This window comes from Pan paniscus, chromosome X (genome assembly GCF_029289425.2).
Source record: "Pan paniscus chromosome X, NHGRI_mPanPan1-v2.0_pri, whole genome shotgun sequence".
In the NCBI taxonomy this organism is placed as follows: Eukaryota; Metazoa; Chordata; class Mammalia; order Primates; family Hominidae; genus Pan; species Pan paniscus.
The window spans coordinates 23,553,587-23,567,407 of record NC_073272.2 but is presented as its reverse complement, the minus strand read 5'-3'; the positions used below and the strand labels follow the sequence as shown (position 1 = coordinate 23,567,407).

At 38.9% G+C, this 13,821-nt stretch overlaps 1 protein-coding gene across 2 annotated transcripts in view; it reads left to right on the top strand.

Annotated features, from left to right (window-relative positions):
• Positions 1–325: 325 nt before the first annotated feature.
• Positions 326–13,821, top strand: part of SMPX (small muscle protein X-linked) — a 52,285-nt gene continuing 38,789 nt past the window's right edge. Inside the window, exons 1-2 of one of the 2 annotated variants that reach the window (XM_008972970.5) lie at positions 326–642; positions 4,282–4,338. In XM_008972970.5, coding sequence (XP_008971218.1) covers positions 4,294–4,338 — 45 coding nt within the window. In that variant the 5' untranslated portion in view covers positions 326–642; positions 4,282–4,293. The remainder of the gene's footprint in view (positions 643–4,281; positions 4,339–13,821) is intronic. The other variant, XM_034950162.4, reaches the window with a different exon arrangement.

The window sequence follows — 13,821 nt, the reverse complement described above, 5'->3', positions numbered from 1 at the left end:
TATCATCATTTGGTGACTATTTGTTGAGTACTTATTATTAAGTAACTTTAACAGCTCCCAAGTGACCAAGCTAGGATTCAAACCCTGTTTAATGTCAGTACCCCTGCTGAGAGGCATGGTACCATGCTGACACCCCCCAATTTTTATTGAATACTCATCTTCTGGCATCCAGGTAATAAAGCTAAAGATAGACTTTCCTTACTTTTCGAACTTTGCTATACCCACTCAGAATATATGAGAAAATGCAGCCAGCATCTTCTGGAAGATTAGGAGGGCAAGTAAGATACCATAGCCACCTCCCGGCTGACATTTGAGCCTGCTTTCCGCACGGTCAAGCCTTTCGGAGGCAGCCAGCGTATGGCTTGTATCAAACTCTATATTTAGGAAGAACAACTGTGAGCTATGACAGGAATTCTCTTTAACACTTAGCCTTAACGGTTTAAGTTCCCCTCCAGCCCCGAGCCAGGAGCAGTTCTCAATACCGGGAGAGGCACAGAGCTATTTCAGCCACATGAAAAGCATCGGAATTGAGATCGCAGCTCAGAGGACACCGGGCGCCCCTTCCACCTTCCAAGGAGCTTTGTATTCTTGCATCTGGCTGCCTGGGACTTCCCTTAGGCAGTAAACAAATACATAAAGCAGGTAAGCAGAAGGACCCAGCTCCGGCGACTGGGTTTTCTAAAGGAAATTTCCTTGATACCTAACTCGAAGTGACTACTTTTAACTTTGTAGGCTTGTAACCAGTGGGTGTAGCTTCCTTGTAAATTCATTTTTCATTGGTGGCATTGCTGATTCTGTTTATAAATTGTGAGGGGTGAGGGTGCTGAAAGAATATTGAACTAGGCAAATACTGAAAGGCAGTTTTCATCGATAGTGGCAACAATAAAATGTCCACAGTCTAGAAATGATAACTGTGACCTTGAAGCTGTGCTGGCCAGGATTACAGTCGGTCAGCTGCAGATTGATTGAAGCCCTAAGCCAAGAAATCATCAGAATTTGGGCCAGAGAGAAGCTATAATGCTAGTTCCTTTATTTACCAAAATGCAAATTATTGCCAGAGTTTTTATACAGTACAAGTTTAAAATGATTTTCTCCTCTCCCTAAGCACCAGGCTTGGTCTCAATGATAACGTTCTATCAATGATAGAACCATCTTTTTAAATCTTCACTTTGGTCACAGTATTCCCATACTCAGCAGGGTAGAGGGCAGCACTCACTGTCCCTTTCTATGTGGGCACCAGGTTCTGAAGTATGAGAACGCTAAGAGTACCTCTTTCCTCTCAGCATATTTAAAGCAGAGTGAATAAGGAGTTAGTCAGTTCAGACAGCTGAACATCTTTCTACACCCTTCTCAGGAATTATTTTTAGCTGCAGGACAGAAGATAATTCCCTTTGCGATGGAGCTTTACCCACTTATTCGACCTTTAAAAAGAACAAACAAAGCTCTTATCTCTGAATAGTGATTGATTTTCCTCTGAATCCCTTCTTATTAAATGAGTGATATTACTATTGACAAATTTTTAGTAAGTCAAAGAGTTCTATTTAGAAGTCAGATATTAGGTGCTGCCCAATCAAAGACAAGCAGGGATATATCATAGGTGACTCAGCATACAGACCATTAATGGTCCCCACTGACTTACAGAACTGCCAGGAAAACTCAGCGGTGCTTAGCTGGCAAGCATTTTCATTATACTGTAGGCTTTGTAAAAGTCAATATATGCCTTGTCAAACTTTCCATGTTTCAAAACTGTAGCCAGAACCAGGAGACGTAGTAATTGAGTGCTATAAAGAGTACCTCTTTGGACGAAAAGCAGTGGCCCTGGTGGGAGTGGAGTGTGTATCTAAGGTGTAGTTTTCTTTTCTTGGTCCCGGGACGAAGCATTCAGATGAAGAAGGAAGGTGTGTTCCACACTCTACATCCCTGATAGAGGTGACTGCAGGGGCAGGGAAACAGGGAACACTGTCTATTTTTATTCATCAGTATGCTTTGCCCTGATTTCTCTGAAAATAATGAGGACAGCAGGAACCGCTGCTGAACTGATTTACACAAATGTTATCCAGCCTGTTTGTGAGGAATGAGAGTTGGGATCTGACCAGCTTTCTATAGATCTCTCTTTCAAAGATTGACATGCATGTTAAGAGATTTGTATGCAAATCAGAATATACCAAAAATACAGGAGACGAGGCCCATCCATTCTTGAGGCTCAGAGGTTCACACAAAAACAGCAATCCAGTAGTAAGTTAAATCAGTCCATTGAAAATATAAAATTGGTTTTTAAAAAAATACAGTATAACAATCATTCATTGACTAATTTTAAAAAACATTTCAACCTGCTATTGTCATAACATAAAGAAATTTTCTAATCCCTGTTTCAAATTGATGTACAATAATTTTTTTAACAAGTTCCCAAGTGATATTAAACTTTAGTTGTACACACACAGAGAATACCATATGCTGAGATATTTAAAGTTCTGTGAAAATTATTGCTTTGTATGACTTCTAACAGCTTTTGAAGAATAAAAACATTAAAAATTAAGCCACGAAGCTTTTCTTTTTGGAATTAAGCTGTATGTCCTAGATCCACAAATTAAAAATCCTTCATTTCTTTATGACACTGCAGGAAAGACAGCAATCTATTTGAAACATATCACAGAGAAAAATGTATCCTTGACTGTTCCATTTGTTATTGCTTTTTAATTTTGTAACCGTATTAAAAATAATTCTACCTAGACCCTTATGCATGGAGGCTAAATCTATATGTTACAAAGACATTCAAGTGAAACTCTTTAAAAAGAGTCCTATTGTTTTCATGTATGTGGCTCCAAAAACTATATATTTGGATACCCTGAGTATAGAGGTTTTTAAAAAATATGGAATTGTTTAACTTCACATAATAGAGCCTAAGACTTTAGAGATTTCAAAAGACTTATTTTTCACAGAGTTCTTTTCAGATCTTTTATCTCTACAGGTGTTGGGGAACATACCTATATAAATTATTACTCTGAACTTAAAGCTGGAGATGAGTACAGCACTCCAAGGTCATTAGCTATGGACGATGGTAGTAAACAATGAATATTTGCATCATGCTTTACAGTTCACAAGGCCTTTTCAGGAGCATGTATGTAATATGGATTCTTACCACAACCTGTGAAGCAGGTAAAATTTAAAGAAGAGGAAATGGGCTTAGAAATATTGAGTGACATTGCCCAGGTTACACAAGATGTGTGGCAAATGCCAACACTGCTTTTTGCATTCTTTTACTCACCAGTGGACACATCACTTACACCAGTCAATAGACCTCAATCAACCTGTTGTACAGTTTGGGTTTAAAACACAGCATGTTTTGAATTCAATGAATTTTTAATTTTTCAATTGGTCCTGCTGACATTTAATAGGCCAAGCTACAAAAACAGGCCAGAGCTAGACCATTCTCTTCTCCCCTATCCCCAGTAAATTGCATCCCGCATCCCCTAATGTGCTCTAGTCACTGTGCTCTAAGTCAGGTCTCACATGCTTAAAGAAAGCAAAAGTCTTTTGGGAAGGAAGCACTTCTACATCTTGAGGATTTGTTATGGTCACGTGTAAATCTTCCTTGCCTCCTTGAAAGAAAAGTATACAGGCGAGACTTGCTGTCTGCCCGTGTTTACAGAGCCTGGGCTCTGTATGAGGCAACTTATCAAAAGCATTGGGTAGGGGCACACAGAGCAGGAGATGGGACCTACGTCCTCAGAGCATCTCCCAGGTTGCTGGGCAGAACAGACACTGCACAGCAAGTAGAGAGCATCGCAGCAGTTAAGGAAGTGGTACAGGCCATTTCTTTTTGGGTGTTCAACAAAGAGGAGGCACTCCCAATGGACTATAGCAACCCTGGCAATTATGAATTCAGATCAAAAGTTCAATTTCAAGCCAAGAACTTCAGAGGCCCAGAACAAAGGTGTTTTATTCCCACAACCTCTTTGCTTTGCTGCTCTTGGCAGAAGGTCAGGAGGGCAGGAAAGGAGATGATAGCACCTTTCAAGTTTCTGATTGTATATCATTAGCATCAGGGGCGCGGTGTCTCACCATTTCTCCTCCTGAATGATTTATCCTGGTGCTCTAGTGTTCCCTCACCCGAGGCATTAGGAAGGAGAGTGTCTTTGTAACTTTGGAAACTGAGACTGAAAGAATATATGGCCAGTGAAAGGGGTGACTGCCCAGTTGAATCATGAGTTAAATTCTAATTTATCAAGACTGAGAATCTGAATGCTGCCACCTCTAACAGTTTCTTACTTGTTTTTTTAGGGATAAGACTGCATGAATATGTCGAAACAGCCAGTTTCCAATGTTAGAGCCATCCAGGTAAGTAGGTATATTTGTATTTTAACATCAGCCCTGCAACTTCTTGCCTGGTTGCTTAATAAGTCATATTTCTGGCGATTGTTCACTCCTAGCTGATGGTGAACTTCAAGAAGAAAATTAAGTTCTTCATAAGATTTGTAAGGTACAATTGAGAAAGGATATAAAACCAGTTAGGTACAACTGAGACAGGAGAAGCAAGCTATTTTTGTTTAATTGTTCTGAATTATAAGACAATCAGTTTATAAGTGAGAATTAAATTATCTTCTAAAAAATTTAGTGTGTATTTTGATATGTTTTTGATGTGTTCATTGATAGAGGATATATTCAATTTTATTTTTAATTTCCAATTGATATGTGCACAAACAGATGAATCACAGTTTGTTGACTCATGTGTTTGAAATACATCTTTCTTTAAATAATATCCTTTTGTAGTTAAGTGTTCTTCCCAGGGCTTGGGTATTCATCTTTGAAAATTCATATGTTATTAGTTGTCCATGTGCCCTCCCAGCAAACAAATTCCTTGGTTGTTTAAACTGACTTAAGTGTCACCCACAAAAAGGGAAGGAGGAAGCAGGCATTTGGAAACAAAAATACAATTATGAAAATAACTTGCAGTATTTGTTTTTACTCAATATTTAATTTGTTATTTCTCTTAAGGGCCCTGTATTTGACTCTCAAATGGCTTCCACCCTGAAACTCTGGGCACAGTGCTTTATTGTAAAATTCCATCTTTCCATCAACATGGAGCCTGTCTGTGCTTTCTCCAAAGGGACTTTTTTCTTGGACTTTTCTGAATACTGCAGGTCATGTGGCAGTTCCTGAATATTTTAGGCCTGATGCACCATCACAACAGAAACACAATCATAAATGGTTGACTGTGTTGTGGAGGGGTGTGCTTGTGGCCAGGTTGTAAACACATCATCAAGGGGTTTAGAAATCCTAGCACACACCGCTGGTGGAGGTGGGTGGAGGGACAGATCTTTACCTGTCACGACTAATACAGATCCTTAAACTGAAGGGGTTCTTAAGTGGCAGGATGTAGAGCAACCTCTGGAAACATGTCATTGAACAAACCACCAAGGAAGGGCCTATGAATTTGGCAAGGATTCCACTCTGCATTGTCACATCCAGCCTTCTGGTGTCTACCTAGTGAGCCTCTGATTTCCCTGACAGTGTTAGCAGAATTATATTTTGTCTTCCAGACCTGTGGACATCCTTGAGCCTTTGAATCTTCTCTTTTACCCTGTGTAGAAGCAGTAGCATGGGCTCTGAAACTATATTACTAGGGTCCTTAATCCATCCTGTACTGGTGTAGGATCATGGGAAAATTACTCTCCCTACTTGACCTCTCTGTGCCTCCATTTCCACATCTGTAAAATGGAGATAAAATAATAGTATTCACTTCCTAGGGCTACATGTATAAAATGCTTAAAACAGCATAGTAGGCCGGGCACGGTGGTTCATGCCTGTAATCCCAGCACTTTGGGAGGCTGAGATGGGCAGATCACGAGGTCGGGAGATCGAGACCATCCTGGCTAACACGGTGAAACCCTGTCTCTACTAAAAATACAAAAAATTAGCCAGGCATTGTGGCACACACCTGTAGTCCCAGCTACTCAGGAGGCTGAGGCAGGAGAATCGCTTGAACCTGGGAGGCAGAAGTTGCTGTGAGCCAAGATTGCGTCACTGCACTCCAGCCTGGACAACAGAGTGAGTGAGACTCTGTCTTAAAAAAAAACAAAAAACAAACAAACAAACAAAAAAACAGCATAGCAAGCACACATTGAGTGTCAACCATTATTAGAATTATTATCATTCAGGAATACTTTATGTTAAAGTTGTGAGAAGTAATATCATTTAATCACTGCATTTGAACCTCCAGAAGTGCTAAACATAAAAATTCTTTTATTTTTGCAGGATGCAAAAACAGTCTTCTCTCGGGTTGTCTTTTTTCCCTCTTCCTTTTAAAACTGAAAATGTGTTGGTTTTTCTTCCTTAATGGTCCCTGGCCTCCCTCAAATCTACACTGAAAATTCACTAGTATTTTATTTACTAATTTTGACCTTGATATATTTTTAGATTTGTAATATTTTAAAAGCTGCTACTGACTGTTCTCAGTAGCCGTTATTATACCGCATTACAAAAAATCCATCCATTCTGCCGACAAAGGCAATACAGTGGTTCCTTATGGATGTGGTATTGCCTCTTTTGATATATTTTATGCCACACAAAAGGCCCAATTTAATGCACCTTCAAATGAAATATTATTTCTTGTGGGTAAATAGGATCAGCACTATCCGATATTTTCGTATTATCTTTGCATTAACCTTAAGTAGGGTACATGAAATAAAATATGAACGTGGTTACACCATACACAATGGTTTATAGTAGGGACATTATCTAGGTTAGTCTTGTCTGGAACAAATAGAAGCCCTGATTAATAAGGGACTCTCCTCATTGTGTAAATACCATTTAAAGCTCTGAAATGTTCTACTCCATACCCTCTAGTCACTTATTTTTATTAGGATTTCATCTCCAATTCAGTTCATTTGTTATTTCCTGAGTGCATAATATGTGCCAGGCACTGTGCTAAGTGTAGGGTATATACAAAGATGAATTGATCCCTGATCCCTGAGATGAATTGATCCCTGATCCCTGTGTTTGAGGCACTCAAGGTCTCCAGTACTTGCTAGCTGCATGACTTTGAGAAAGTTATTTAGCCTCTTTGTGCCTCAGTTTCCTCATCTATCAAGAGAAGAATTAGTAACAGTCTTTATCTCATAGGATTACTATGAAGGTTAAATGAATTTAATGCGTGTCAATACTCAGCTCAGTGCCTGGCTCACTGTAATTGCTTAATAAATATTAGCTATTATCATCATTCACCACCATCATCATCTACTTCAACAGCTTCCAAAGTGTGTTCCTTGGAATACTAGTTTTATGGGATGTTGTTAATTAGATTAGAGGCTAATATAGTTTAATGTTTGAAAATTTTTCTCAGAGTCCACAACTTGCTAATGGCATCAAGTTATTTCCAAGAGGGCAGAAACATATGCAATGTTTTCTAAACATATTGGACCTATTCAGTTACTGTCTTACAAGATAGTGTTTTGCAGTGCGAACTTCTAGAAACAGTGACTTAGATTTCTAGTTTGTCTGGCTTGGGTGAATTTAAGTTAGTTTTGACCATAGCTCTAACAGTCAGGCATTTCAGGAGTCGAGTTAATGCACCTCCAGACAACATGGAGTCAAATAGTTACAAATCTCTGCAATGTTAGTTCACCTTTAGTCCACCTTTCTGTAAAATGGGGACAATCATACTATTTAATTGGGTTGTTATAATGAATAGACAAAATAATCTATAGTATACAAATTCCTTAAGAGATGGGCCTTCTAAGTATCCAAGTAATGCATGGAATGGCCTTGGCTTTGTCTTCAACTGGTTCCATCTCCTCTGTGCACCAGAGTAAGAGGGAGGCCAGAACTAGAACCACCCTTAAAGGAGGTAGACAGTAGTCTTTCACATCCACACTGAAGAAGAGATGGCTTTTGAATTGTAAAGGGATTCTAATCCTACACTTCTCTTTAGTTGTATTAGTTAAATCTCTGCCAGGGGCATAAAAACATCCTGAAATAATCAGTTGATTCTTTCTTAGCCCGGGGAGGGCCTTTGTCCCCTAAGCAGCTGATAAAGTTCTATGCCAGAGGTTGGCAAACCTTTTCTATAAAGGACCAGATAATAAATATTTTAGGCTTTGCGTGTCGTTTGGTCTGTTCCCACTACTCAGCTCTGCTGTTGTACCACAAAAGCAGCCATAGGCAGTACATAAATGAATGAATGTGGCTACGTCCCAATGAAACTTTATTTACAAAATCAGGTGGTGGACTGGATTTGGCCCGCGGACTATAGATTGCCAACTCCGGTTCTGGTCTCTCCAGGCTGCTTCTTACAACCCCACTGTTGGTGGGAATTGAGCTGCAATGAAGGTAACATCAGCACTCTCTGCATATTGGGTCCTCTCCCTCAAATGAAAGAATTTGACATGACAGGTGGTGGGGAAAGCTAGAACTGCTGGGAATCTAATCCCATCAATGATCTGTTTGGTGACTGTCTCTAATGAGACCAAGTGACACCAGCCACTGGCAGCATCTGCCTGTCCTTCTTTCTCCTGAACACACCCACTTTGGGAACCACCACAGGCCTCCTTAGGGCCCCAATTCACACAGAGCCAATCTTCTCTGGATTGTCACTGATCCTTTCTCTCCACCGTTAATGAAAGTAAGCTGAGTATTATTTGTCCTCTCCCATGAGATCTGAGAACTTCATGGCTGACCAAAAAAGAGTCCTGTGCCCCAGTCTTAGCTCTACGATGTAAATTCACCCCCCTGGTCCTTGTGATCTTCAAAGGGAGGGGCTTCAGTTAAATGACTTCTAAGTCTCTGTCCAGCTTGTAAGTCTGTGAACTTCTTGAGAATATCTTCTAAGGTTTATTATCAGGATGACAATAATAGTTTCAGTTTATTCAAGGTTTACCATATACCTGGCCCAGTGCAGTGGGATTTCCATGGATCCTAATGTTAGGTTTGGAAAAGTGAAGTAACTCCCCCAGGATTATACAATTTGTAAGTAGGATAGTCAAGCCCTAAAATCAATTATTCAGTCTGATCCCAAAGCCCATGTTTGGAACCACTCTGCAATGCTGTCTTTATTTACTGTTCCCACCATTGGCACAGAGAGTAAGGCTGGAGGAGTGGGTGTGGACCATCTCAAGGATAATCATAAGCACCAAGGCTACTTGAGAGGCAATTACCGTTTTATGGATGCTGGGTGCCTCCCTTTTAAAGAACTCAACCTTTAGAAACAGTGTCAGCATTTCAGTGAAGAAGCTGATAGTCTACATTGATTAAAGTCACCTTAAGAGTAAGTTGGCTTCGAGTTAAAAGTACAAAGTAAAGAGACTCAATGATAAACATGGTCTTGAAATTCAAACAACCATGGCTAGATCAACTTAAGCCGTTTGTAAAACTAAATCTAACTTATCATACATTTGAAAAAAATTATATGAATCCTGCATCATTAGTGAGTATGTGGCTTCTTAGCATGGGAAGTTTTCCATTGCTACCCAATCTATGTGTAGAAGAGAATATTCTGATGCTCCATGTTTCAGTACTTCTTTCCCTTCCCCACTAGTTGTCATTGTTCTTCCACTCTCCATTATCTAGGGCACAATGTGGAAGAAGAAAGCAGTCTCCACGGAAGATGAAAATATTTACAGATAGGCATTAGAGACTCTAAGTATTTCCTGTGTAGGATTTCCAGTTTAAAAATGATTCCAAATATATGACAATCATTGGTATAGAGGAATAGACTATCACCATCCATTGTTAATCTGATAGATTGATTAAAGCTAAAAATCATAATGATCACACATGCCTTCCTTCAACATTTTATTTAAATTTAAAACATTAAAAATTAACTTTCATTTGCCATTTGTTTTAATGTAGATGCAAGGCCTTTTCTTTGATCATGGATCTACTGTTTCTTACATAAACCACTATAATACATTGTTTATGATTTCCAATGCTGGTTTCTTTTAAGTGTATTAAGAACTGGAATGTAGGAGTCTTACTCTCAAGTGGGTTCAGTATTACCTCCAGCTAATGATCATTGCGGCTCTGCCTAGCTCTATATTTGTGACACGAGGCAAAGCAGACACGTACTTGCAAAAAGATGTCATTTTTTTTATGTTGACATCCAAAAGCACTTCAGGAATACAACCTGCCCCCGACTGATTGTGCACATTATCTTAATAGCTGTACAGTACATTCTTGAAATCTGCTTTTCCCTGGATGATGAGATTACAATTGAGTCATTCAGGAAATTATTGAAGGGAACAAAAAAGTGTTGAGAACAGAGCAAAAATAAAAACATTTTCAATATGAAACATCATGGGTGAAGAACAGTGGCAAAGTAGAAGTTTCTCAAAATTGTGTTGTGTGGGAAAGTTTTCCGTGTTTTGAATCCACTCCATATTTCAAGAATCCCTAAGCAGTTATGCATTCCAGTGATATAGAATTTTATTTTAAAATAAGTTGACTATATTTTAGTAGGTAGATATGTGTGTGTCTCTCATTTTACGTTAATATATCAAACAAGAATCTCATTTTCTAATCCGTTATGAAAAAACAAACCTCTTTCTGAAGTCTTCTGTAAAGATGCTATAAATCTCAAAATGTCATATCTTGCTCCGTTCAGAGAATGACTAAGACTATGAGAATAGGAAAGAGCAGAAAGAAATAATGCAAAATGCAACCCTGTAGAATTTCCTCTGCCCCTGCTACAGAAGAATGGCATGAGGGAGGCTATAGATTCTGGCAGGAGCTGCTGGGGTCCTTTGAAAAGTAAAGATTGAATCAGTAGGGGGTCATCTGAAACAAATAATGCAATGGGAGGAAACTCCAGAAGCCTCTGAACTGTTCAGAAAACTCACAGTGGGTTCAGAAAAGGAGAGACAGAGTGCGGACAAAAAGGGAGGGGGAGATAAGAGAACAATGGCTGTGGAAAGCAAAGTTCAATAGGAATTGTCAGTACCCAGCCGGCTGGCAGCTATCAGAATCCAACCCACTGGGGAAAGAAGATGTCATTCCATTGTAAGCCACACAGAAAGGGGTGTGGAGGAAATATTGTTTCCAGAATCCTCTGGGCTCAAAGCCCGGAGCCAAGCAAAGAGAACAATACAAATAATTAAGGGAGCAGTGGAATTAATTTACAGGGAATTCTTTCTACTTTTCTTCACCTAGCGAGATCAAGTGTAGTATTAATTTCACATCAGATAGGTCTTCTATCAGGGAACTGTATCCTATTCCGGCAAAAGATGATCTAGTAGATTTTTTTTCCATTCCCAACTTGGAGGATGTAACAAATTATATATAGCTTAGGAAAGTGATGCACCAGGTCTGCTGCATCAGGGACATATTTTTAAATCTCTAAAATGAATAAACCTCAGGGAGGGAAAAGAAATACAAAGGATTGCATTACAAAAGGAAAAAAAAGAGACTGCTTCCTTTGCATTTATATAGAATCTATGGAGAGAAGGAAGCCTAACCTAATATCAACTCTAGGTCATTGATGTTAAACATTTTCTGTTTGTTTATTATTTCATAAAAGTTTAGCTTGTATTTTAAGCCTATTTTGTGTAGCAAATACACTCAATTTGTAGGCAGAAAAATTAGTCGCTGAGAAAGTATTTCATTTGTGTTTAAACACAGAGTAAGTCAGCGAAAGAGACAAAATATGACCCAATTTTCTGGCCAATGGAATAAAAACCAAGAGCTACAGGTCTGCATATTTTTATCAAATTCAAATTATAAGGAATTTTTCTTATGGCTATAATTTAGCCTATGACTTGTCACTCAAAGATTACTGTCCTACAATTATGCTAATGAAACATCTCTAATCGTCTTGTTAATAGTATAATGCATGCCACAACTGACAAAGCACACCTCTTATACTCCCTTATTGGTGCACATTATGATCGAATGTTCGACATATTTTCAGGCTGCTTTGGTTCCTGTCAATATCTGCTGTCAAAAAAAAAAAAACCCATTTAAGTTTTTCTGATTTCTTGAGTGATGCTTTTAAAGAAGAAAAAGTGTCAAGTCAGTGAGTTAATGGCTCATTTTTCAATGTGGCTTTTCTTTGGTATCTATTATGAAATTATCCATTTTATGTGCTCGTTTTCAAAGACCACTCTCAAAGTGTAAGTCTCCAATATCAGAGCTGCTTTAGAGAATTTTAGAGCTGGTTAGAGCTATTTTTGGCCACGTGAAAAGAGCTCTTTAGAGACGGGTTTGAGAGAGTGAGAAGGTCTGTCCCTGAAGTCAGGCAGCTTCAATTTGGAATCTTGCCTTTTCCTGGAACTATATGTATGACCTTGAGAGAATTAACCTCTCTGAGGATTCATTTCTTCATCAGTAAAATGAAGATGATAATACTAACCTCAAAAGTTTGTTGTGAGGATGCAGGTATTTAAACCCTCCACCTCTGCCTGCTTTGCATTGTAGATATTCTTACAGTACTTCATTTGAAGGAAGGAAGAGTTCCCTGGTTAAGAGGTTTGAAAACCATTGACACAGCCTAATATTCATATTACAGATGGGGACAATGAGACCCAGAGCAATTGTTACTTTTTCAAGCACAGAGAACTTGTAGCAACTGCTAGCATTAGGCTCTTTTCACTATTGTTAAGCCACCCGTGAAACATGGAGAGGCCACATGGGGGCGCATCACTAAAATTAATCTCCGAACAGGAAAAGTAGTCATCTTGTAACATGCCCTTCACAATATTATATTATTCTGGATGACCTTTGCATGTCCCCTTACTAAAAACTACAATCTACCATAGAGCATATATACTTGATTAAATGAGTTAATTTAGCAATCAAGTCTTTCAGAAACAATATGATAACTTGAGCTCACCGTTAGGAAGATGCCCCCTGTAGATGCTTAATAAATGGGTTGGGGTAGGGACAATTTAACTAAACTTTTAACTGGTTAACTTTTTCCCAAATAGTCCGTATATTGATTTTTCCCCTCTTTTATCCAAACTGTAGTGATGGAAATAGTCTATTGGTCCAATATGGATTATCTTCTGTGAGTATTATTTACACTGTCTTGATCTTCTTTATTCAGGCCCCTATGATATTTCATCCAATCTAAGACACTGTCAATTGTAAAATACCATTATTTTACATCCTGCCAAAATAAAGCAAATGTGCCAACTAAAATTGTAGGACACTATTGGTTGTAAGACACACTCTGACCAGAGATATTAAAAGAGATGCATCTTGGAATTCATGAAGTATGGCTCCATATTTGCCACCATATAAGACAAATCTTTCTCCTCTCTTATGCCCCCTCCTCCTCCCACTCCAGGCCACCTGGTATTTCCATTACACATAAAAATAGCATAGAAAGCTCAGCCTTAGGTTTTTAAAATGCTTTTCTCTAAAGTTGTGCTGGATTTATATTTTAACATATGCGGTACATACTGATTAAAAATACTCCTTGGCTTGTTAGTACTAGGAATGGCTCCACAATGATGTACCTCTCCGGTTACTTCCCACAAATACTTTGGATCTGTTTCTTTCTGTGGTATCAGCATTATTCTAGTAAGGATGGGGTGTTTTAAAGCCCCTGGGTAGGAAAAGTCACCTCCTGCTCCTGAAGGGAGTACAACACAGACCTGCCATGTTGCATGAACATGGACACTGGATGCTTCCTGTTTCATAGGGTTAAGCATTCCCCTGGCAACAGAGCTTGTACCAGGCAGTTCCAAATGGGACTTACCACACTTCCTAATAACTTCCTTTGGTGTGGTGCCAAAATCATACAATCCATGTCGTAAGATAAAAAAATATTTTGCTCCCTTTGTTCAGGCATCATTTACATGCATAACATCAAAACGAAATTTCAACTTT